Source organism: Rhea pennata, chromosome Z (genome assembly GCF_028389875.1).
Source record: "Rhea pennata isolate bPtePen1 chromosome Z, bPtePen1.pri, whole genome shotgun sequence".
NCBI classification, from domain to species: Eukaryota; Metazoa; Chordata; class Aves; order Rheiformes; family Rheidae; genus Rhea; species Rhea pennata.
The window spans coordinates 55277502-55304367 of NC_084702.1; the positions used below are offsets into that span (position 1 = coordinate 55277502).

Sequence of the window (26866 nt, forward strand, 5' to 3'; positions counted from 1 at the left end):
TTTTGTGAGCTGCTGTTTTGCAATGAATTCTTGTTAACTCTGTTTCACGTAAGTAAGACTGTCACTTCTAAGGACGAAGCTGGTATGTGAGAGGGCTTCTTTCACTCCTAGCAGCTGCTGACTGCGCGAGGCGGATAGTGTGACAGTGGTAGTGTGTTCCCAAGTAGACCCTTGCTACATCTGTGAAATCAGTGTTTCGTTGCGAGATCTGCGGAGTTGCAAGCCCGTGCAGCGTAACTGGCAGCCACAGTAGGATGGTGTTGGTAATAGGTGTGATGGATTATAATCTTCCTTGCCTTTCCAGTGTTGTTGACTCCATAGGACTAGTAGGAGTTAAAGCAGTAACGCTTCATTAAAGCCGCTTTCCTGAGCAGCATGGCTGTGATGTATAAAGGGAGCAGATCTGAATTTGGAGCTCTTGCTAAATATTTATTAAGAACTACTACATTTTAAAGAATTCTGCACTTGTGCTGATTTCTAATGTTGTTTGGCTTCATCTTTACAGATCAGTTAGTTCATTTTGTTGAGTTACTGCTGTGAGTTTGAGCTGCCCCCAGTAGCCTTGGATCTTATGTAAACGTACGGGAAAGACAGTTGCTGCCTCAAGGCTCTGATGCTGCAAAATTAATTTGAATACAGTAGTTGGTAGGATTCGTACCTAAGCTAAAAATGAGATGAAGTGAAAAACTGAACACTTCTGGCAGCAAATGGGCAGGCACATTGATTTGAGATATTTGTTACAGACTTGTTATCCTGAGTCAGGTTGCGTCCAAAGCGGTGGAGAGGAAATAACGTGAAAATTCATTTACTCACCTTCTGGCTGCTTTGCATCACTTAGTGTTAGAAATCAGGAGATGCTGCATTTTTCCCTAGTGTGGGAAAGTTCCTAAACAGGGTGAAACCAGCATAGCCAGCTCAGGCAGCCAGGGTTTGCCTTTAGCATATGTTGGGGCAGCATTTGGATAGACAGTGCCTGTGCACACTGGCAACATTTTCTGCTCCAGTAAGTGCTACCTAGGGGTGTGTTTTTTTTTAAAAAAAGATTTTTATTTCTGTTGTTGGTAAAAGTTAGATCAGCCTAAAGGTTTCAGGATCCATTGATTTTTTTTTTTTTTAACAGTATAGGAAATTCAGACTTGCACGGATGTGACTTTGTGCACATCTGTGCTGGTGTCTGGGCTGACCTCTGTCAGGAATTGTAGACAATACGGATTATTGTACTGCTTTAGTGTGGCAGGTCTCTCTCAGTTGTAAATTTGTCCCTTTTATTCCATTATGTTTGTTTGTCATACTTTAACATTATCCATTTTAATTATTCATATCCTGAAGATAAAGCAGTGTTTGTTTCAAAACACAAAACTGGTTTTATCTTTGCTTTTTCAAGTAAGTCCCATCTATGTGATTCTCTAATCTCATTAGGAAATGTAGCAGATTTGACAGAAAAATTATGCCAGCAGGCTGTAAACTGAACCATAAGGGAGACTTGAGCCTTCAAAATACATTCACTAATGCAGATAAGTGCACCAGCATATTTTCTGGAAGGCTGTGAGTCATCTTGAAACATTGTCATTTTACGTGAGCAGAGAAACGTGTTTCTGAACAAAACCCTTTTTGGAGACAGTGGCAATACCACATGTCTGAGGTATTACCCAATATTTGCAATAGGCTTCATACCGCAGATACAGAATAGTTAGAGGAAGCTGCTTTTATGATGCATTCTTGGAAGCAACTGATTTCATATTGTTTAAGATGAACTAGATATATCTTTGTGGTAATAAATACAGTGTGCAGAGATTTACACGGTTTAGTGAGGGCATGTCCCTTTTTCTTTCAGCTGTGCCAGAAGCCTGGCTATGTTCTGGCCCATCTGACTTGCCTGTGGATTGCATGTCATCCAGCATCCACTAGGTGACAATGATTTAGAAAGGCTGAGTGAAGGCAGGTATGATATGTTCTCCTGAGATATTTCCAAGAAAACAACTGGGATTCCTGTGAAAATGATGCAAACCCTTAAGTCAATTTCTAGAAAGTTATGGCCTCTGAAAAGCCTGTCATCTGGCCATATCTGCCATGTTTTGATTTTGGTGCTAAAATTATCTATGTAATGAATCAAAGAAAACTTCTCCACAGTGTAGGTCAGAATTTAGAGATTTATCCAGGGATTACTTAGGTTGCTTCTTGAAGGAAAAGGATAAGGTATACAATGCAGTCACAGAGCTATAATCCACCTTGTTGCTGTGCCTAGTTTACATCTCCCTTTCTGCTGGACTCTGCAACCTGATCCACTAATTCTTGTGTGCATGGTTGGCTTCATCAGTGTTCATCTGCTGAAGACTGACTGACATGCCCTGCAGTCCTGTATGTGCAAAGAATTGCTAGCTTAATTTGGTAACAAGTCAACCTCAACAGAAGATCTATTCAGACGTCATTCCTAGGAATAAACCCTAACAATATCTTTGATCTTTAAAGTTCCAAGCGACTGGATTCCTAATTCAGCTGGCTATACGTTCGTTGCCAGAGAGAGCAGTGTACTTCCTGAAAGCATATGTGCTGCACAGCAGGAGGCACGTGCAAGCGGAACTCCTATAACAACACTAATGATGATCAGTGCAATGACGGGCCTGTCCGCACTCCAGTGACTTATACCATTGTTGTAAAGAGAAAAAAAATGTGGTCCACTCTGGTCAGGAAAAACTGCTGGAATGCCCCTACCGATCAGCCTCCAAGTGAAGAATGCACAGTGGATGTAGTCTATCACAGTAAATGAATGGCTTTTTTTTTTTTCCTTCTTTATCCCTTACTCTTTAGTGTTGTGAGAATATGGAGTTGCATCTGGTTCATGTGAGGGATTATCCAAAGTGGTGAATGTGAACTGCTTAAGCAGACCAAGTTACCTAGAATTAGCATAAACTTTTTTTGGTTGCTCTACTTCTGACACTTTTGTTCCAATAAATCATAAAACAACACTTAAAGAAAAAGTAGTTCTGGCTCTCGTTTAGAGCTGTCTCTTAAGGCTCTGAGTTAAATAGCCTCATTAGAACATGAAGGAATGTGGAATAAGGAAGGAGGTAAGGTTAAGCCCCTATAAAATAGCGATCTTTGGAAACACAAAACTAGTGCTTAACGTGAGAAGTTTGCCTATGTTGTCTCTCAGCCAAGTATGAATGGAGTTGAATGGCTGACTTCCCTCGCTTTAGAGATGAGTAACAGAATATTTCCTTCTGCATGGATAATGTCAGGAGACCCAACTGCTGACTTCTTCCTGAAAAATGAATCCTTGCACCATGGCTCCAGGACTATAGTTTGCCTCTGGTGCTGTGGTGAGGAGCTGTGATCACCTGTCGTGGATCTTGGGGAGTGTGGAGAGCAGGAGCCCTGTTCTGTGTTCTGCCCTACATTCCCCGGCTCCCTGCTGCGGGCACCTGCTCCCTACGTGGCATGAAGAAGCAGTGTTGGGTGCAGTTACGCTTTTAAACCAAGGCAAAAGCCACAGGAGGCTGAACGGAGATGAGGCTGTGCTCTGGGAAGGTCTAGCAGGAGGTTGCTGCTTTCTGTAACTATCTCAGAAATTCAAGTGGTAATTCAAAGTACAAGACAGATGAACAAAGAAGGCAACAGAGTGGAACAAGTAACAGGTCCCAGAGAAAACCAGAACAGACAGGGAAGAGCATTACAAAGAGCTCATCCGGCTCTACATGCAAATACTAATGCTGACACTGTTCATGAGTAACTCTTTTCAATTGACTGAATCCTGTCTGGGTTTAAATTTATGTTCTCTTTAAGAATCTCTTTAAAGATGGCATGATAACTTCTTTTAATCAAATATTAACAATCTATTTATGGCTGTTCCCTCTATTTTTGTTGGTTCAGTCTATCTCAGTCATTGCTTAAATGTGAGAAAGCAGTAATTATTTGAACAACTAAACTGGATGTACACTGTTTCATTTTCTCCTTGGTGGAATTAGTTCCCATCTGTATTATTGGAGAAAGCAGTTCTATTCATAGAAGGCAGTTTTCACTTGCCTCCCTGCCAACAGATAAAGGGTGTCTGTATTACAGTGTAAGCCTTCCAAATTATCACAGCCACTAGTAGCTATAAATGAATGTTAATTCTTACAAACATCCTACCTGCTGCACTGCAGATGACAGCTCACTTTTCGTGTACTCTTTCTGCCAAACAGACCAGAACACACTGCAACATCAAACATGAATGAATGAATGAGACAAAGACTTTGTGCAACTTAGAAGTATTTGGCTGTTATTACTAAATATTTGGCTGTTCTTACTACATCAAGCTGTGCTAGGCAATCTGCTTTGTGAGGCAGAGTTCATGGCATCTACGATTACATGCTGCATATTGGAATTTGGCCAAAATAATTTACTTGATTGGAAACATCAACTTACTTTAAACAACGCTCTGGGTACAGAATGATGTCACTCAATACGAAATGTAAAATATCTTATTATCAATCCTATAAGAAATTACATTGGTAAGTGATTTTTTTTCAAAATGCTCAGGGAGAATCAACTTGGAGTTGGGTTTAGGGTTCACAGTTTTCAAATTCCTCTGATCCTGTGGCATGCTATGGTAAGAAAATGCTTTGCTTCATTCAGACCCATAGGCATGGCTCAAAGGTAACTCCTAGTATCGTCTCCCTGCCAGCCAAGGAAGGAAGCTACAGAAATAGTTCACTGAAATGAAATGCATAAGCTTCATTTCAAAACATGTGTCCACCCTAGAGCAGAAGCTTTTAGATTTTATCACTGTAAACAAAGAAAACTGACAAGGGGTTGGGGTTCTTCACTCCTCAAACTATTATGCTGAGAAATATTTACACCAAGAGAAACAAAAATTAATCACTATTCCTTAGAAAAACTTCAAGTATGTGGAGTTGGGCTGTGATGTTAATACTGCATAAACAGCAGTTGCCTGTGGTGTCTTTATGCTGATTTTTCCAGCAAAAGTACTCTTCACATAGAGGTTTCTCCTCTCAGTTTGCTAGCAATGACTGAGTTTCTCTCAAGGTACCTGAACTGCAGCTTATGAAACTCTGCTGGCTAGTCCCCATAGGGCCACCACAACAGCCGCTGACAACTTCGCTGCCGCGTGCACTGCTTCAGCAGCATAAGGTGGTGCTGCAGAAAGGCTCTCACTGCACAAAACAGCTTCTGAACGATGACTTCACTTTTATATTCATTTTTGTGGGATGCATGGTGATTCTTAAAATAGTTTGAAATTCTAAAGCAAAAAGATGATAGAAATTTTACATTTTACTATCTTATTCCCTGTCCTATTTTTTCATATAATCAGAAAATCCATGCAATAGACTGATCATTTTCTTTCACATTTATTTAAGTCAATGCTGACTGAAGTTTAAAATAAAATGCAGAGCAGATACTGGATGCTTTTCATTAAAAAAAATGTTTTCCTATAATAGAAATATTACAGAAGGAGGAAATTTTGATCCTTATGCATTATTATATAGCATGTTTTTACAGATGTGTTAGAAATAAACAAGAAATGGCACAGGTTATGAAGTTTCAGGAAGAGTTTTCTATTTTCAACAAACATGAATGTTCTTAAAAGGGTTACAGTTCAAAACGTGTTTTTTTTTTTAGGCCACAATCTATTTCCAAGCTTATGGTAATTGCCACTTTGCATTACTTATCTTTATTTTTTTACATTTACCTTTTCAAGATACTGATTTAATTATAAAACATAATTTCCCTTGCTGCTTCCAAGACATGTCACATTGACCGTTTCCTTCATTTGACAGATCAAACCTAAAAGCATGTGATAAAACTGATGTAAACCCTATGTTAGATGCAAGGAAAGTAGTTAAACACTGGAAGACAGGTAATACTACTCATTTAAACATACCAAGGATTTCACCAATGCCTGCAAGATCAGTTACATTTCCTTGTTTCAAAGTGCCTCCCTTAAGGTTCATTCTGTACAAGATAACAGCTTCCTGGTTCTCACAGCAGCCACGTATCAGAGGTTAATTCTGCCCTAATTTAGGCTTTTTAATATACCAAAGAAGTTTCAGTATGAAGTCAAGAGAAATTTGGCCACGAATTCAGGCTAAATTCATATATACATGCATATATATAGATAGATAGGTATTTTTTTTTCCTCCTGCTGTAAGTTAAGTCACTTTGAAAGAACAAAGCTAACATTTTGAATTCATTATTTCTCTGGGTGGGGCTTAAAGAACTCAGCTAGATTATTCCAGTCTTCCCCATACCCTTCTCTGAATCCCTGTACACGTACTTAAAGTATTATTTGCTTTGTTTGGAACAATTTCCAGATAGAAAAATTGAACATGGTAGAGACACAGTACTAGTAATACAGCTAGTAAATTAGCTCATATGTCCTATACATGTGCATTCCACTCCTGTCATTTGAGCTTTACAGAAGAGCAAATTGGAGACTGGACTCACTCCCCATAGACTGGGGAAGAAAGGAGAAGGTAGCAGGTGCATGTATGTGAGCACATCAGACCTCTAGTGGACACAAGGCTAAATGCCTATGTAAATGCACATTAACACCACATGGGGGATCCATGGGTAAGGGCAGGAAAAGAGTTTTGAAAGGTCTGTTTCAAAAGCTCATCTCTTAGTTGTATGAGAATGTTCCATGTCCCATCACTGAATGTAGCTGGGATGAAGCACAGGTATCTACCAGGAAATGTATTAACTTTCCCTGATTTTTTCACCTGATTTCAAAACCGTATAACAGCTGCTCAAGCTTACAGCAGTTACAGTGGGCCACTGTTCAGAGGACCTCATTTTAGCTGAGAAAAGCTGGAGTGCAGTGCATTCCTGGTTCCTTTTCCCACATCGCTGCTGTCTGCTGTTCAGCCACAGAAGGGAGGATTCTGTGCTTACAATTGATAGGGGGTTCCTTATACCAGAGAAATACGTATCTAAGAGTTCTAGAACTAGAAGGGGAAGGCAGAAGGATGCAGAAAAGCAGAAAAGACATCTGAGAAGAATTAAACTACCATCATGCAAGTCCTCCAATTTATTATAAACTTATTAAAAATCAAAGACAAAAGCTGGCACAGTAATTTTAGTCAAGGGTCTCAAAAACACATTTTGGTACTATTTACAGTAAATACATCTACCTTTTATGGAGATATACCTCAATATCTAAACAAAATTTTTCCTGTAAATATATTATCAGTGACACGAAGAAGCAGGACACTTGGCACAATGCCACCTATTGCACTCTGTGTGAACATTTAGACAGTCAAAACTGGGTTTATTCACAAAGTTTTCATGCATCACAATAACTGACTTTTTACTAAAAGGACAACATCACATATTTCTATAAATAGCAATGAAAGAGGAAGCACATTAAAAAGCTTACTAAAACCAGTTAAATATTTGAACTGAGGTAAAGTTATAAAATAAACAACCCCTATCACTGATTACAGGGCTTAAAAGCAGTCCAATTCTCCAAGCCAAAAGCTGAATCCCATGGAAGAGCCAGATCTTATTCCTTGATATTTTGAAGTAGCCTCAATAAATGAGACTCAATAACCTGTTGAACTAAAGCAGAGAAACAATCTAGTTAATCAGTATTTAATGTATTTTAAATTGTTGTTAGGGCAATAGCATTTTTCTGGCAGACATTGGCTTGCCCCATGTAAACACTTAATAAAAGCAGACAGGATTAAATTCATCCCTTCAGAGGGGGGAAAAAAAAAAGCCTCATATAATGCCAAAAAACCCACATCTATTAAGGGAGATGGTTCTTGGAGGTGATGACCTGTTCTCTAATTTGAATAGGCACATAGCAAACAGAAAGCTAATTTTTAAGCTTATAAATGCAGAGTAGGCAAAAATGCTTATTAGAAACTACTACTGTTGAACATTTTGAGATGAAACTCTTGAAGGAGTCTGATAGTCAGGTATCTGTGAAGTTACTGGCTACCCCAAAAGCACAGGGTTCTGCTTGGAGAGGCTACGTGTGCAGTGCTGAACTTAAGTTTTGATTCAGTTTGTGCCTATAACTGCAGAGATTTCACAGCTTTCAAAAAGGCAGTGTGACAGACAAAACAACGGGAAGACCCTTCTTTGCCTTTTTCTTTTCTATGGGGGAAAAAAAACCCAAATAAGGTAGCCTAATTCACTGATCCTTGCACTATCACTGTCTGCCTCCAAGATAAACCCTCCCCTGCTAGAGCTAGTCTGACAGGGGAATAAGGTCGTGCAAATTACATCACATCACGTCAATCAAACAGAGCACTGGAGTGAGGGGTGAATGCCCGGGGGGCTGCAGACATCTATAATCATCATCCAGTGCAGCGCACGCTCTTTGCACAGAGTAGTGGCACAGCTCAGTTCCTCTTGTCCGGGTCACGGCTGTATCAGCTCTATTCACTGTTATCTATACCCAAATATACAGATCCAGGTAGGTGATATCTTCTTACAAGGCACCTTGGTTTCTGAACCAAGGAGAAAATTCATCTTATCCATTTAGCCCTAATATATTTAGAGGTATAAAGATTTTTAGGATAGAGATCTTCTTATAGTTGCAAAAACTCTACCAGCCCATTACAGCAGCTACATAAACAAGGAGCAGTAAAGATAAAAATCAAAGAATTTACATTTGTAATACTCACCACTTCGATAGCCCAAGGCTACAGCCAAATCCATGGAATTATAGCCAGCATCTGTTTCAATAGTTGGATCAGCACCACTTTCTATGTAAAACAGGAGAAGATGCAAACGCAGATTTCTGACGATAAGAACTGATTATATCTCATTATGGGTGGTTCAATTTGGATAGTTTGCTTACCAAGAAGAATTTTTACACATTTCACATGGTTCCCATGCACTGCATAGAGTAGAGGTGTGCCTCCATTCTGCAAAAGCAGGAAAAAGCCTTAGGCACTTAATGATTGAGCAGTCTGCAACTGTAATTCCTAGACATACCAGTACTTCCGTGTATCAGTAAGAGAATTCATAGCCTTTAAATAAAAAATACGCTTTCAGTTTTGGTTCTTCATGTCTCCCATCTTTTTTGGTCAACTATTCAGGCTGTAAGCTCACTCTTCTACGAAGTTATCAGTCTCATTACTCTTTTCACCAAAAAGTCAGAACCAATAGGACCAACTTCTCTAATTTTGTTGAAGAGCATCCTACATAAGTTTTGAAAGCCTTAGATATTTCAGAAGAGATAGAACTATTTTCAAACCCATGTTAGTGCTGTGCCTTGTTTCAAATTCCTGACCAAAGCATGCTAATTTTGTGAATCTGAGCCAGAGACTTACCCAGTCATATTCATTCACATCAACTCCACAGTCGAGCAGCATTTTGACAATATCTGTGTATCCTTTACTGCAAGCCAGTGAGAGGGCACTTTCTCGTCCCTTCCCCAAAATCTGAGGATCTGCACCCTGAAATAATAATAATTAAAAAAACTCACAAAAACATAAATCAATAATTTTTTTTGAAGTGAGGTTTCAAAGGGAAATTAGCTTTAACATTTTCAAGTATATAGCAGCATTGACAAGCCTAGAAATGCAAAATGAGCTAAAAAGGCAATAAAGAAATTTAGAAGTAATTGTATTATTTTCCTTACATTCTGAAGGAGAAATTCCACTACTGCTATCTGCCCATGAGCAGCAGCCCACATCAGAGGGGTGAATCCTTCTTCATCTTTATGATTGATTACATTTTCTGTTTATAGAAGAAAATACAATTCAGTAATCCTTTTAACTGATGAACTGTATGACCTGGCAGAATAAATGTGTTGACATATCCATTGTGTAAGGATCAATGCATGATTGTGCCCTAACAGTCATTCTCATGCAAACTTACAAACAAAATTTTAATCCCAGTGGTGATGCAAATATTCTCATACAAGCAGAAAACAAAAATCCAACAAGCCAAATCAAAATTTACAAGTTTTTTTTTTTAGTTCTATAAATCAAGCTCTATTTTTTACTCAGAAATGTTGCCCTGTAATCTGGGCACAGAAGGAAATACATTCTGTATTATACTGCAGAAAGTACTTTTTTCAGTACAGTGAGAGACAAAATCTTTCAAAGAATTAATTTACAAAGCAATATAGATAGTATAACCTCATCCCCTTGAAAGTTTAGGTAATCAGTAGGGTGTTTTGTGGAAACATTTAAGATCTACTTTTAGAAGAGTAGTAAGAAAAAAGGAAAAACAAGTCACTGACTGAAAACCTGAGTTGAATTATCTTTTATCTAAATACTCTTAAAATAAATGAGCTGAGCCAGCATGAGTAGCACTGTTATATTGCAGATGTAATCCATGCCTTAAATTGCCAGTATATCGCTCTATATGGTAACTGATTAAGTACAAATGGAAAGCTGCCATTAATAGGAATGCATTTCAAATTATAAATTGAACTAAAAAAAATGCAACTCCCCTGACAGAACTAACAGATTCTCTTCTCTCATTTCCACGGATTACCTATATACCAGGGGAGCAGAGGGAAGAAGGGATTGACCCACAACTCCTACTAATGATAATGTTTCATTTTAAACACAAACCATAGCAGTGAGAAATGCACATAAAACAAAATCCACATTTGCAAAGAACAGACACTGCAAATATCCTTCAATTGTGGCACATCTGGAGATTTTCTATGCAGCTTTAGGGACAAGTTCAAGTGTAATGGTATAAATTCCTCAGAAGAAAAAAAAAAAGAAAAGAAGGTATTTAATCTCTCTTAGTCTTACCTTGTTCAATACGTGTGGCCAGATACAGCATTTCTCCCTGAGCAGCTAGCTGGTGAACTGATAAAGCTGCAAAAAGGGAAGCAAAAGCATGTAGCATGAATACAAATTTTCATTGAGCTCTGTTTGTACATGAACAGTGTGGTTCGTGCAATACAGAGCTTGGATTTAAGAAGCATAAAATAAGATGAAATAAGGTGAAATCTTATGTAAGATAATAATTTGAATTATTACCTTAAGAATTAAAAAGTTTCTGTATCAAGCACATAAAATTACAATAAAATTACAGAAAATTACAGAAAAATGTTTCTAGCTTTCAAATTAAGAATCGTACCCTCTCTGGAAAACATGCTTCAGTCACGAACTCAATACAGCAGGTGGATTACCATTTTATGGTTGGAACCATGTGAAATTAGACAAGATTATCTCAATGTTTTCTTCCTACACTATAATTCCTTGAAAGACCAAAGAAAATGGAAAAAATCTGGCAAGTAGCTAGCTCACGTTTCACAAAAATAATTAACAACAGTAAGGCAGAAGGATACTTACAATTTACAAGCAGAGGCGTTGTAGAAACTTCATTTCCTCTATGTTTGTTTGTTAGGGTAGTTGACTGTTTTATTGGAGAGAAATGCTTGGTAGTTGACGGAGTGTAAACATGTCGTACTTGGATACCAGGGGAAGGAGAAGTATGGATGTTGCATTCAGCTACGATGAACAGAGAAAATAAACATGATTTTAGCGCTAGTAAGAGCATTAAAAGAAATCCACAAATTCCAAGTTGAACTAGAAAGCACTAGTGTCACAAGATCTTTAAAAACCTGCATTAAGTAAGCTTGTGTAAGCTTTGTGACATGTTCTTTTTCCACTGTGGTAGTATATGACTGAAGAAAGGAGTAAATTCAGTTCTGGCATTAGAAGAGTACTGATATCCCATATGCAAGTATAGTACAGTATCACACAGGAACAACTTGGTATCTAAATGAAGAAAGCCTGTGTCCAGATACTCTGCTCATGTCTGGCATGAATTTTTCAGGTAGAAGAGCACTACCTGACCTGTAATATCTTTAATAATGCTCTACAGTGCAATGAACAGGATGCAGCCATGCTCATTTAACTGCTTAGGTCATCCTTTTGCCTACTGTCTAACCAATACACAGCACAGTGTACTGTAATTCACTGAATTTCTTCATTAGGACTTTTCCTGTTGGACAAAATTGTAACTGCATTATGAATGTTATATGAACATTTATCCAGTAGAAATAATGATGTTCCACACCAGCTTGTAGAAAATGCAACAGCAGGATGTTAGAATTCAAGAAGTCACTCACTGTTGCTGTGTTTATTTGTACTAACTTTTTTTAGCTTTCTATCAGAATCTAACAATATTTTATTACAGAACATATGTGTTATCCTGACTTTTGGTTCTGAGCAGTCAATCTATTTTATTTTTTAAAAAAGATGAATGATTAAATACTGGAAAGACACAGTGAATACTGGAACTCCATTGCTAGCCAAATTGATCTGACACTAGTGTGCAGTAGTAATTAATGATTTTAAGCTAATTAATATGTATGCCAAATTCAAGCTATAAAGAATTTCATGACTACAAACCCAAGTGCAAATTTGTGAAGGGAACTGATTAAAAGAACTATAGATGACCCAGGGCAGCAGGATGAAAACAAAATTACATTTTGTTTACCAATTAAATAGCTTCAGCTGAGGTTACTGAATTAAGAGATCTACCAGGTTCTGTTTTGACCTGTGGTCCCTGGATCCACAAGACTACTTCTAAGAGCTTTACAAGTGTTACCTAAGAAGGCAAACCCTATTGCTGATGTGTTTAAATTTGCCTTTCTGGTCTGGAGCTTCACTAGAAAGCACTTAAGGACTGCTAGTCAAAAAAGTTTGAAAATTGCAATAGCTGAACTGCAGTCAGACCATACAAATCACAGAAATTAAGATCTACAATAGATCTGTGTTCATGCCTATTATGGCAAACGGGTCAGATGCAGCATCAGGACAAGATACACTACTAATAATCTGAAATATTAAAGCAAACACTGATAAACATAGTTGTTCAGAGGAACTAGAGATAAGCTCTAATTCTATCCTCTATAGATAAGCCCAGCCATGATAAAACCCCAATCAACTCTGAGGAAGCTGCACAGCATCGGGTGGAGACTAGCTGCAGGGAACAGCTTGCAAATTGTAGCAGTATTCACCTTCAAATAGCATGAAACCAAAACAGCAAATCAATCACTACAATGACTGCAGTCTTTGTGCAGCCATATTGATAAAACAAAGTCAGCTGTATAAAGTATGTTATTTTGTCATCGCACTAGTGAAAGGCTAAAACAAGACCCACAAAGCTACTGAAGTTGAGATGACTGTGTAACACTTTCAGTGATGTTTTGCAAAAACATGTATATTTAAGTGGGTAGCACATGGTAAGACTGGAGAGTTAGCCACCAAATGCAAGCTTGTTTCCATCGTCAGCCTCAGCTCTTAAGTACATTAGAGACTTTTTGTGCCACTACTTTTCAATTAAAAATAACTTTGAGAAAAATCAGTTTACATTAAATAACCCATTATTAATTGCATACAATAACTCTGAGGAAACAAGTTATAGAAAATTACACAGATTAGCACACACACAATAAAAGGAGATTTTTTTTTTTAAAAAAAAGTCAGCTTAACAGAACAGGACAGTCCACACAACAAATTGTACCATGAAGTTCAACCTTTAAATAAGACAGACGCCACTTCAAGGTCAGAGTTAACTTGGTCTTGAATATTTTTACTGTCCTCTTCATTCAAAGATTTCACAAATCGTGAACAGACATTCATATCGAATCTATTGGGCAAAATGAATTTCATTCCCATGGTGACACTCTGAGCTGGGCCTTCTTCTGTGCTAGAGTCAAGCTGATGTTCCACCTTGATATCCGGCATGGGCGGAAGGCTGTAGCTAGCAGTGCATTCTTCCACAATTAACTGGGCTCCAACATCTAAATTTGTTGAAGATGCCATGGCTTCAATCATGTAAAAGTTCTATGTAAAATATTTCTTCATGACTTCTAGCCACCAGCAGTTCCAGTTAGCCAAACTGCCTCCAATACAATATGGATGTTAAAATAATCTGTAATTAAACACAAATATTCTTCAACTTGGATGTTATATAACAACATTCTGGTGGAATAACATGTAAAGATATACCAAGCTTCCTTCATTTACATTTAGGGCATTTTAGGTAACCCAAAACATACTGAAATAATCATGTTACTACTGACACAAGCTATCAGCCAAATCCTCTGCTTATTTTTTTTATCATGTGGCTGTTCAAGCCAAACTCCCTAATGAAGTGAATAGGAATTTCATTTAAGTGAAACAGCAGAATATTAGCCTAGCTATAATAAAAATTCTAAAAAAGAAAAAGACAAGAACTGAAACAAACTTCCAGATGCAGATGATTTCATTGTCTAGGAAATGTCAGTCTTAGAGCAAGAGTTAAGAGCATCTATGCTTCCTTTCAACCCCCATAAACCAAGTGAAATAAGAGGGTCCTACCACACAGCTAGGAAGATGATAAACCCCCTTCAGGCTGCCGGCAGGAAAAGAGTTCAGAACACCCAGGGCCTCTTGGCAGTGCTGAGAACGGCCTAAACTCGGGGCAGGCTGCAGGGCACCCCGGGCAGCCCACCGGCGAGGCCCGCAGCGCCGCCCGCTCCTGGAGGGCAGGGCAGGGGAGCGGAGCCGCGGCCGAAGAGCTGCAGGGATGCCCGCTCCGGGCCCTCAGACGCAGCATCCGCCACCCGAAGCCCTGCTCGCTCCCGAGCGCAGGGCGACCGCGGCGGAGGCCGCTCCCCCGACCCCGAGCGACACCGCAGACCCACCTCACCCCGGCGCCGCAGCCGTTGAAGACGACGCGCCGGCGATGTGACGCCACTTCCGGCGCGCCGCGCGGGTGCGCCAGCTGCGATTGGGCAGCGGGGCGGCGCGCGGGGATGATGCGGCTCTCGCGAGCGCGCCGCCCTCCCGCGAGGCAGGCGCGGGCGGGCCATGGCGGCGGCGGCGGCGCGCGGCGTGGCGCTCGCTCCCTGAGGCGGCGGCGGCGGCGGCGGCGGCGGCGGCGGGACCCCCCGAGCGCCCGGCCCGGCCCGGCCCGACCAGCCCCCCCGAGCGCCCGGCCCGCGGCGCTGCCCGCGGCGCGGCCCGCAGCCCGGGCCAGGGCTCGCAGGCGGCCGCAGCTCCCCGGGCCGCGCCGGCCGGCTGCGGGCCGCTATGGCCAGTTACAAGCCGGTGGTGGTTCCGGCGCAGCCCCGGCTCGGCGAGAAGGTCACGCAGGACACGCTCTACTGGCGCGGCTACAAGGTGCGGGCAGCCCCGGGCCGGGGTGGCCGGGGCGGGGGCGGCGCTGCGCTGCGCTGGGCTCGGGCCGCTCCGCCGCGCCTCGGCGTCCTCAGGGCGGCGCGGGGCCGGCGCCGCTCCTCTGGCTCCCGAGTGACGGTTGCCGTCTCGGCGGTTCCCTCTCGCCCTGTATCAAAGCTCACCAACAGCTTCCGAGAAAACCAGGCTGACTCGTACCCCGCGTTGGCCCGGCACTCGTAGCTAGTGTCCCGAAGTATTTTTTTGTCGCTTTCGCTGATGCAATCAAAGTATTTTTAAACGTGTGTAGATGAGCTTTTGTTGCTTAAATGCGTAGTTAATAGATTATTTATAATGCATGAATAGGAAATGTGAAAAGTGCATCTACAATCCACAAAGCAGCAAAAGACTGGCAGGAGATAAACTTAATAGAGTTGTATTTAAAATTAAATTGGTTCTGAAAAGGGTTTTCAGTACTGTGTGGGAAGAATAGTAGATTTAGTTTTAGTGCTATCATTTTTGTTAGTGCACTTCTGTGTATTTGGTAATTGTTGTATTTCTTTTAGACCCCTGTTCAGATAAAGGAATTTGGTGCGATAAACAAGATCGACTTCTCCCCAGTTTCTCCATATAACTATGCTGTCACAGCCTCCTCAAGGGTAAGTGCTTTTCTTTCGAGTTTTTAATGTTCTTTGGCTTTAGAAATGGTCTTATCTTGTTTGTCAGCTACTATCATGTGAATAAACTTAATGTCTTCTTGTTTTGCTAGATCCACATTTATGGTCGTTACTCTCAGGAACCAGTCAAAACTTTTTCTCGCTTCAAAGATGCTGCCTACTGTGCCACGTATAGAGATGATGGCAAACTGCTTGTTGCTGGCAGTGAAGAGGGTAGCATTCGACTCTTTGATATCAGTGGAAGAGCACCACTGAGACAGTTTGATGGTCATACTAAGTAAGACAACATTGTTTTGTTCCTTGTGTGTATAAGCTTGCTCATGAGTTTACATATGTCTGCTTTGTATATTGCTGAAAAATTTAAAAATGATTAGTATATATTATATCCAACCGTCTGACGTTTATCTCGTTGCAAAGTAGTCTATTAAATGTTAACGTCAGAATTGGAGTGACAGTATATATTTCTTTAATTCCAAAAGTGAATAAACTACGTGGAAGAGTAAATACATCCTCTAATTCAGATAGGTGTCTGTTACTTAATATATTTTGTATGTGCAGTCCTGTGACTGTAGTGTACTGATAAGCAAATTCTGTTTGATGCCAGGAGAAACAGAACTCCCAAAATGGGGAAGAAATTTGCCAGGAAAAGCAAAAATCACTTAAAAAAAAGAGGGGGACGGGAGAATGGAAGAGGATTTCTTATATTCCAGTGAGAAGAAAAAAATGTTTGAGATAAGCCTATCAGTTTTACAGAGAAAACACAATAGTAATATTTAGATTATATAGATTGTTATGTTGTGGAAAACTATAGATCTTTATCTAAAACAGCAAAACCCTCTTCATAATCAGAAAGTGCACAGGCGTAAGTCAAGAGTGTGTTTCCATTACAGTTCTCTGGTTGCAGATAGGGTATTATCTTATGTCTTGACCCCTAGATAAGTTTTAGGATATCTGTGTTTTATGTCAAAGTTGCTCTTTGTTGGGATGTTACAATGATAATACAGATTTGAATAGTAATTTTAAGGGACAAGAAGAGTTTTCAAATCAGTCTTAAAATTTGCTAATTATAAATTTTGAGTACTAATATACAGATCTCAGTAAAAAAAAAATATAGCTTTCATAAAGGCATTCAGTAGTACTGTAAAACCCTTAAAGCAGATCATGTTGGTGCTTAGATAAACATCTGTCAGTATGATCTTTTTTTCTGTCTGAAAATACAAAAACTAAAATATTTTTAACTTCTGAAGTAGAGGGAATACTTTACTTTAAAAAATTATGCGGTTAAACTAAGTGTTCTGGAAACAAATATATGTTTTAACTTTTGGGTATTGTGGGTTCTGTTTCCTAGAGCTGTTCATGTAGTGGGCTTCCTGTCAGACAAATACCGAATATTTTCTGGTGGTGATGATTATTCATCGAATTTGTGGGATATTCCAAGTGCTACAGAAATTGTGTCGTACAATGAACATACAGACTACGTGAGATGTGGCTGTGCAAGTAAACTGAACGCAGATGTCTTTATAACAGGTTTGGCTTTTTGTTTTTTAAATTCTTCCTTTGGATCAAACTGTAGAGAAAAGCAGAAAGGTGATTTCTCTTTGCTCCAGCAGGATCTCTTTGATTATGTCTTAAAAATGAAGGATTTGTCTTTGTGCTTTGTATCTATCTTGCCATTTCCTTTTTCTGTTTTTTTTTTCTATTTTAAGTGATTTAACTGGTGTGACACTGATACCTGTAGGGAAACTGTAAGTGAGCTCATTTTTAACATGCAGTTTCTTTGTGCTTTAGCCTGTTAAGATTACTTGCCTTAGAAAGCTTAAAGTCTTGTGAATACATCCGTTAGCTGGCATTGGCTAAATATTTTTGTCAGGTTTTGGAAGGAGACATACTCAGTTGTAGTTTATGCACAAAACCTTTTAATCTCAAAACTGAATCACGCGGTACTGTGAGAAGTTACTTGAGAACAGTTGCTTTTGGATTTCCTAAGAGTTGTTGTGTGAAGTCTGATATTCCTTACTTTTAGATACGTAAGAAATAGATCTCATCAGATTTTCTGATTTCTGTTACTATATTTACACTTGAGAATGGGAAGAAAATAAAGCTAAGACTTAAATTATATTTAAGGCCTGACATGTTGATAGACCTGGAATTGAAAGCTGTATAGTATCTGTAGGCTGTAAATTAACTCAGTTTATAGTTTAAAACTGTTTCCATTTGGCAGGAGCTCCTTTAGCTTATAGCATGTGCCTGTTTTCAGTTCTTGAAATAGTTTCGCTTTCACAATTTCGGTTATTTATGGTGTTGATTACAGGTTCCTATGATCACACTGTGAAAGTATTTGATGCACGAACTAAAAAAAGTGTCATGACAATAGAACATGGCCAGCCTGTGGAGAATGTGCTTCTCTTCCCTTCTGGTGGGCTTCTAGTATCTGCAGGTACTTGAGTAAAATTAACTCTCTTTTCTGTTGGCGGCTCTAATTGAAGAGACATTTCAGGCTGCTTAATTTCTGTGTGATGTTTTTATTTGGCAATGAAAGGGTAAGTGACTTAACAGGTGGATTTCTTAGCAATCTCTTGGGAAACTGTTGATCCAGAGGGTGAAGGCAGAGAGTTTTTTTTCTCTGATATGAAACTTCTTGAAGTCAATCAAAAAAAAAGTGACTTTTTTAATGACTAGATAAAGACTTTCACTGGCCCAGTGCTGAAGTGAAGGAATAAACATATTTGAGAAATATTTTGAAAAGATGGGAATGTACCTTTCTCTTAACAATGATGCTTGGCAAGGCCTTTTAGTCTTCTCTCATCATTGCATCAGAAATCCTGTAACCCAATGCTGAGTCTAATTTTTTTTTTGTAAGGAGGATATTGTGACATTCAGCTGGGCTTGCAGAATGACCTGAAGAAGGGAGCAGGCTTGTTATCTGTCTTGTCCCTTGTTCATAATGGATGATGAGTAGGTACAGAAAGCTCAGTGTTACAAAGGAGGAGGCAGTGTGTTCTCTCACTTTGAAAACTTCAGGGAAGCAGAATTGTGTATGCGTCAAAAAACCATTCTGTGTGCTTTCTTCTCATAGGAGGTCGATATGTCAAAGTTTGGGATGTACTAAAAGGTGGACAATTACTAGTTTCACTTAAAAATCACCATAAAACTGTAACTTGTTTATGCCTGAACAGCTCTGGACAAAGGTTACTGTCAGGATCCCTGGACAGGTTAGTATGTTTTATGACTTTATAGTGATTTAAATTCCCTAGAATTTCTTCTGTTCCCTTTGAAGATAAAACCTCAGAATGAAGCTGTGCGGATGTTTTGAGCGGAGACATTTTTAACTTCTAGGGATGTGATTTATTTAGAAACATAGCTTGGGCCAGGGTGCAGTTTGCAATATACGCTTGCTTTTCCCTCTTATTAGCTTGAATATCAGTGGGGTTGCATGTGCCCATTGGTAATGGATGTGTGGCACTTTTCACTCAGCACTTTTTTTTTTTTTTTTTTTTTTTTTTTAGAATATACAAACTGGCCTTTGCAGTCTCAGTAAAGTAACTATTCTTTAGTTTAATGCAGTCACTGTTAGCTAAAACATTATTAGCATTCACCTTTAGAAGACCCTGATTTTGTGTATTTGCGCAGTTGCTTCTTGTCACCTGAACTGACACTGTTGGTGGAAGGAATGCATCCAAGGTGCAGGAGTCAAAAATGACCTCGTTAGAGGATGTTCCTGTGCTCCTACCCTCACCTCCGTTAGCTAACTACAGTTATTCAACTTGTTGTCTCTGAGACGTAGTAAATAGTTTGAAATGACAGTTATTTGTTCTCTTCCTTTCTTCCTCTGGTACTTCCTAGGCTTACTCAAGCGTTATGATTAGAAAGCATAAACTCAAGATCACTAATTCTGTACCAATTTGTCATTCAATGCTTGTAATACTAGTAAGTTCATACTTTTTGTAAAGTACTGTTTTCTTTCTTCTGGTTGTTAAATACTTATTTCCTATCTTCATCCAAATCATTAAACAGCAGCAGGAGGCAAGAATATCCATATATTTTCTTCCAGAAGTTGTAGGTAGATCTTCCATTTAAAATAAAATGAAAAAAAAAAAGAAGAAATGCTGCCTTAGTGTTTTCTAATAAGTATTGCAAAATTCAGATGGTCGCTACATTTTTTTTTCCCCTATCCCTCTCCTGTGGTCATCTTTTGGGAGTAAGGGTAATCCTTTCTTGTCTTTTACATGTCTTTTATTAGAATCTTTCTGTTATTGCAGGAGCAATAATGAGGAATAAGTTAACTCACAGAGTGAAGAAAGCATTGTTTTAAAACTCAATTTCCTTAAATCTAACAGATATAACAGAGCTTTAGAAGGATGAATTTTTTCCAAATTGTCTACAATGAGGTGTTAGTAATGAAGTTTTAATCATTACTTTTCTATATAGGCATGTGAAGATTTACAGTACCACTTCCTACAAAGTAGTCCACAGTTTTAACTATGCAGCATCAATCCTCAGTCTTGCATTGTCGGTAAGTATATTAGAAACCTTCCTAGGCAAGATAATTACCAATAACTTTTAAGTAGCTTAAGTAATTCTTTTTTGCTTTAATTGCTACTAGATGCTTCAGAAGAATGCTCTGCGTGCAAAATAGGGTCACTGAATATATTCCTCCTTAGTAAACATTGCATTAAGTTTTAAATATTATGAATAAGGCACCAGTTTTTACCTTGTTAGATCAGTACAAAATTGCGTCTGTGTCAAGGGTGGTATTTATCATGGGGAAAGTAGGCAGCTCACAAGGGAATAGCCATGTCTTTTGACTTAAAGAAAATTATACTAATCTTGCTTTTCAGGAACCATCCTAGTCTCATTTTATGGCAGTGAAAAAGTGACGAAGTAATTCATTTGTTGATTGAAAAATCTGAAATGGGATGAACATTTCTTAGAAATCGTTAGTGTCAGGTTGGTCTGAGGAAGAAAAGAGGGCATAGGCTTTCAGCAGAATCAAACTTGTCTGCTGAACGGATGTCTCATTGTCTCAGAAACAGAAAACAAAGATGCTCATTTCTCCAAGCCATTTGAGTTCCCATGGATAAGTGACCAGCTGAGAGGAACGCTAGAGGCCAGCACCACTTTTTGTAAGCAGTACTGTTGTGGTGTTTTAGTGAGTACAAAAGGGCTAGATCTATAATGGGCTTTGAATGACTGTTCATGGTGAAGAATATAGGTAGGGTTACGTTTTTCACAGAACCAAAGAACAAAACTCCTTAAGATTCTGTAGCAACTGCAAAATATCATGCAAATCCTGTAGTTTGGCATCTCCGTAGGTATCTTTCAAGCTGCTATTCAGTGATTGCTTTCTAATAGATAATGGTCATATCTACTTTATAGCATGTAATAGCCAAAGAAAACTGAACACCATTTAAAAAAACTTATGAATTACAGGCATTTGCAACTTAAAACAATAATGTTACTGCATATTTGAACCTTAACATTAGAGGTTTATTAGATTGATCAGGTTGCTTAGGACTGCATCTTTGAAATTGGCTGTGCTTTGAGCAGGGAGCTAGACCATAGGAACTCCAGAGGTGCAGTTCAACTTAAATTATTCTATGATCCTTTATTATGAAGGATTATGAATTATGAATTATTGTATGAGCTTATTATAAAGCAAAAAATTTGAAAAAGCTGCATGGTATGGTATGTATCGTCAAATAAACACACTAGGTTACTAACTGTAATTTATTTTTATTTATTTTTTTTATTTTAGCCTGAAGATGAAACCATAGTTGTAGGTATGACCAATGGGGTACTACATGTTAAACATAGGAAACCTGAAGAAAGCAAAAAAAAGTTGCAAAAGAGGAGACAGCCAGCGTATAGAACCTATGTAAAAGGAAAAAATTACATGCCAAGACAGGTACGGCAGCGTGAGAGAATGTATACTGAAGCTCTCCTCAAGATTTGTTGTTGTTGTTGTTTTCTTGTGCTGTGTTGAAGGAAGGGAAGATACAAAGACACATAAGCTTCTTCATGATAACAAAATATTTAACCCATTGTGTATGAGTATTTTGAATTTGTCTTTCAATTCTAGGAGGACTTCTATGTCAGTAAACCTGGAAAATGTGTTTTGAGGAAGTATGACAAGCTGCTGAAGAGCTTTCAGTCATCGAAGGCCCTTGATGCGGTACTGGAGGTAAGGTGCTATTGTGTTGTCTTATCAAAGTTGAGTTCTCTCATCTGAAGTGAATTTTTATTTCTTGGACAGACTTTATTCTAGTGTAGAACTAGGAAGGAATCAAACCTATGTGGGTTCCTTATGCATTCTTGTTTATTTGCAAACTATTTGCAACTCTGTTTTGTGTTTGAAGATGGTGCTTGATACTAAACTGTTCTTAAATATGTCCAGCCCCACATCAGGTTGTATACTCCTGAAGTTACAGTTGCAGTCATGCAGGAACTAAATCGAAGAGGGACACTAAGGAGTGCGCTTGCAGGCCGAGATGAGAAACAAATTAGTCTCCTCCTTACCTTTGTGACAAGGTATTTCTTCTTCTAAAAATTTTCTCTGAGCAGTTACTTTGAGGCCTGTATTTCTTGGTGTTTTTTCCCATGTAGCCTCAAGAGATCATGGGTGGAACAATGGTACTCTTGAAATCTATATACATTTTGCTTTCTGATATCAGGGTCTAGGATTTCATTCAGAGTACTGAAATAATTTACATGTTAGCACAAAACACATTTGCTGATGAGAGCCATAAAGTGTATCTTGCCACTTTGCCTGATATTCTACCTCTAGTACTGCTATTTTCTTTGTCTTGATGAAATTCATGTCTACATGTATATGATGCTTTTGCTTGTCCTTCAGACCTTGCGGCCTTCTTCACAGAAGGAGGGTAAATACCACATGCAAGTTTTAGACTCACAGCTCTGAGAATCCTGCTTTGTGAGGCTTCTTTTTAAAAAAAAGTGCCTTATCTTTCTTGTCTGTGTATGAGAAAGCCACTTACAACTAGTTAGTGGAGGGCAGTTGGCAAAAATAGTAAAACTAGAATGTGTTCTAATTTTGCAGGCGTGTGATTGAGCCTAGATTTACTCCTGTACTGGTAACTGTTGCAGATATGATCACTGGTAAGTACAACAAAAAGATGATTCTCAAAGCCCTGAAGTTAAGCTTGGAAATAAGGTGTATGAAGTGCTATGTTTTCAAGAAATCACACTTGTATTGGGTTATTTTATAAGTACAAATTCAGTGGTGAAAGAACGATGCAGATAACTTGGACTACACTCAGTGTCTGAGTCTGACTTGTGATGACTGCAGAAAGCCCTTCATTAGCACTAACATCTTTGATACTTTGTATTTCTGTACTAACATAGTACAGATGATTTCAGTTTCTCCACTGAGGTAGTAGCAAGACTATTTGAGGTAGTAAAAATTTCTGCTTCTGTTAGTTTAACTTATTGTTACTGTGAGAATATACCAATAATTAATACTGGTTTTCGAACAATTAAAGTTGTCTTATTTGTCCACAGCATTTGATTATTGCCAGACTCCTTAAATGTATCTAACTAGCCACTGTCGTTTTCATATCTTCATAGATATATGGATATTAAGTGACTGTTTCTTTGCAGACATTTATCAGCCTGTGGTTGGACAGTCAGCGCTTGTTGATAAACAGTTCTTGAGACTCCAGGAAGCCATAGGAAAAGAGATTGACTATCAAGAGGAACTACTAGAAGTTTTGGGAATGATGGATGCACTGTTTGCTACTTTGACTAAGAAAAAGGCTGCTTACCTAGAAGAGAACAAAAGTAATGGTATTACAAAGGCTCTCGAACAAGATATGAATAACTGACTGGCAACCATCACAACGAACTGTCACAAAAACTGCGTAGACTTGAAATAATGACCTGATTTCCTGGTAACTTTTTATAATAGCAGCTTTCAAAATGCCCCCTCTCTGCACAAGTTCTCTTGCAGAGTGTGTTTTTTGAAGAAGCTGAATTATTGAAGACAGAGGAAAAAGGGACTCTTTCAAGATTTTTCCATGTAATATTTTTTTGAGTAACTGAATTTTAAAGTTTTATTCCAAAGCTATTTAACTTTTAAAGTATTTTGTGCATCCAGTACAAAGTCATTATTTGATTTAGAGAAACAGTCAACAACTTCCACTTTTTACTCATCAAAAAATAATTGAGGTTTGTCTAATTTTAATGTGTATTCAGCCTTATATAAGAATTGGTTAATATCCAATCTCAGGTACTTGGACACAGGAATAAAACCAAGTGTAAGTTTGATATAACATGACTGCATTGTGTTTTCTCTCTTCGCTTAGTCTCCACTTTAGACTTCCATGAAGTCACAGGAAACAAGATAATGTAGGAAAATCAGTGTACGTTTCTTTTTCTTCTTTTTTTTTTTTTAAGATTAGTGGAAGAAATATGCTTATGTTTTTGAAAACTTACGAGTCTCATTTTTTTTTAGGAGTGCATATACCTTGATATGAATTTAATTCTCAAGAAAATAGATAATTATTTAAGGGAAATGGGAAATTTATTCAAATTAAATTCACTTAGTGAATAAACTCTACATCAATGAGGAAATTTGCAGTTAAGTAGAATTTCTTTTTTTGCATTTTTGTGGAATCCTGTCACTTTTGTCGTACAGTAAATGTAGTACAAGCCTGCCTTGTTATCAGCTATGTAGTAGAGTGCTGGAGTAATTGTGTACTTCAGGCAACACTGAAGGAAGATAGTACACTTTGGAAAGATGTGTTGGGTGGCTGTGGGTGTACCCATGTGGGAAGACAGTAAGGTAAAACTTTGTTGTTAACCTGTTTATGTTTTGTGTTTTCCCTAGGATTGAAATATTGTTGAGGTATAATACGATCTTCCCACAAAAGGAACTTACTCAGGTGTGACAGTGAAAGATGGTAGAAATAACCTGAAAAGTTCTTGCAAGTTTTGCCAAATTCTTAACCATCTTTGATTAAAAACTGTGGAGCAGTGTCTGGTCAGCTCTTAAATTATTTCGTAAGCAATATACCTTCCTGGCTACTGGGTTTTGTGAGTTATATTTTGAAGTCTTAGGGCAAGTGTAGATAAATAGTAAGGAGCATGTTCATAAGAAATTACTTTCCTCAGTGCTCATGCTGTTGTTATTTTTAATGTATTTCTGATGCCTTTTAGCAAATCAGCATGTTACTTTTAACTATGTTACTTAATCAGGCAAAATCTCTTAGAAAACTTTAATTTTAAGCTTAGGGGGTGGATTGTGTTATCTTGCTGGATTCCCTGTATTCCATGATCCTTCAGTACTACTTGTAGCTGAAGGGGGATATTTATGTTGGCGGCCTGGTGTTCTACTGCCTGAGGACCATTCATCTTGACATCAAATATATGAATATCATCAGTTAAAATTCAGACTATCTTCAGATAGTCTCATAGTATATATCCATTCTAGTGCCTTGGAGTTTGATGTGTTGCTAGTAGAGTCACAGAAAGAAATTAAGTTAAAAGAGCAATTAGTTTATGATCTTATAGTAGCTTAATTTATTACAACGTTTATTACAACATTTCCCATTCATTTTATTCGGCAAACTGAATTTGTCAAGGTAAACTGGCAGCAGGTGTGATTTGTCATCTATGCAAATGGAAATTTGGGTTAAAAAAAAGATGGAAAAACAAATGCTATGTAAGACCTCAGGTACTGAGAAGACTACTAAAATAATATTTTGGAAGCTCTGATCCATCTACCCCTACTAACTTTCTGGTACTTTAGTGAAAGAAGCCAGATGTATCATGAGTCCTACCAGATTTACTGTCTCTGTGTTGAATGCTAGTGTTTGTTCAAGTGACACCTAGTCTGTTTGTCAACTTGTCTATTGTGTTGCTGCTCTTGTCTGTTATGGAAATTATTGTTGATACCCCCCCCCCCTTCCCCCCCAGTTTAGTAAATTTTTTTTTTTAATACTTAGATATCTAAGGTTTTGTTATTACAAATGAGGCTCATATTATGTTCTGATTTTATTTAACTATATATAATTTATTAAAAAAACTTCAAAATTCAGGATTGTACAGACTGCTATTGAATAAGACAGTGAAAAACAAAGTTTTTGTAAATAGCTTAATTTGCAGTTATTTCTGTGTGTGGTTAAATGTTTATAATGCATTAATGCAATGCCAGCCATGCATATTTTTTTGTTGTTTTACAGGTAAGCTAAAGTTCTTGGAATTTAATCATATTTCCAGAAGTATGTTATCTTGTGCCCTGGAATCTAATATTTGTAAGACACTAGGAATGGGGTGAATTATAGTAGTTGTTCGTTGGATTGGAAAGGGGAGGTAGTGTTTGGTTTCCCGAGGACACGGAATTCTACTTTTCACCAAAAGCATGAACTTCTTGCACGTAGCATCTTCCTTGACTTATGGATTATTTTAGAATTTGAGAATTACCAAATTGGTTTGGCTTTGAAATATTATTAATATATTTTTTCCCAGAGCTGCAAATTTTAGATGAAATGCACTTTAACTTTTTTGAAATTCTTTTCATAAGAAGCATTTTATAGCTATTTATTTATGAGGAAAAAAGATCTCCTCTTCCTTCTATTTCAGAATATTGTTATGCCTCTGAAGCACTGTTAGCATGCAGGATTCTGCAGCCTAATGCAACCAGAAATAGACTGTTTCTAAAAGAAAAGTAAATTTAACCTTCTCTGTCCTGTTCTTCAGCCACTCGAATTAGATGGGAGGAAGAGAGAGGAACTGTTGTTTTGGTAAAAACTTCAAGTGAGCATTTCTTAGGAAAGATGCTGATCTCTTTTCCTTCGATTTCTTTTGATAATGACTTCTGATAATGAGCAAAACTTGTATCGCTAACGTACTTAACTCAAAATTCACAAGGATTCATACCTTCGTATTTCAACAGATGGGCTTTGATGACCATGCCACTAGAATTTCCTAAATAATATCAGCTGAGTTGTTCAAAGCTGACCAGCTAATCATGAGAAAGCAGAAAATACCAAAAATGTATATGTTGTAACATTATGACTTAATAATATAAAAGGTTTCAAAAATAAGTGACAACTGAAATGAATGTTAAAAAAAATCTCA

The 26866-nt window shown here is 38.3% G+C and overlaps 2 protein-coding genes across 4 annotated transcripts; one reads left to right on the forward strand and one right to left on the reverse strand.

Annotated features, from left to right (window-relative positions):
* Positions 1-5471: 5471 nt before the first annotated feature.
* On the reverse strand, positions 5472-14639 carry ANKRA2 (ankyrin repeat family A member 2). Of its 3 annotated transcripts, none has more exons than XM_062599130.1 (9): positions 14621-14639; positions 13469-13866; positions 11274-11432; positions 10728-10793; positions 9596-9693; positions 9285-9410; positions 8810-8876; positions 8634-8714; positions 5472-7557 (listed from the first exon to the last, which is right to left on the reverse strand). In XM_062599130.1, exons 2-9 carry the CDS (start codon positions 13767-13769, stop codon positions 7502-7504), a joined length of 954 nt encoding a protein of 317 aa, XP_062455114.1. In that variant the 5' UTR covers positions 13770-13866; positions 14621-14639; the 3' UTR covers positions 5472-7501. The 3 variants fall into 3 exon arrangements, with proteins under 3 accessions (XP_062455114.1, XP_062455113.1, XP_062455112.1); XM_062599129.1 differs by having other exon boundaries at positions 14300-14627; XM_062599128.1 differs by having other exon boundaries at positions 14295-14627.
* Positions 14640-14950: 311 nt separating this feature from the next.
* On the forward strand, positions 14951-24057 carry UTP15 (UTP15 small subunit processome component). The gene is made up of 12 exons (XM_062599592.1): positions 14951-15098; positions 15659-15751; positions 15862-16046; positions 17118-17296; positions 18081-18206; positions 18846-18981; positions 20198-20282; positions 21525-21674; positions 21849-21950; positions 22164-22297; positions 22827-22885; positions 23387-24057. Exons 1-12 carry the CDS (start codon positions 15009-15011, stop codon positions 23608-23610), a joined length of 1563 nt encoding a protein of 520 aa, XP_062455576.1. The 5' UTR covers positions 14951-15008; the 3' UTR covers positions 23611-24057.
* Positions 24058-26866: the final 2809 nt, after the last annotated feature.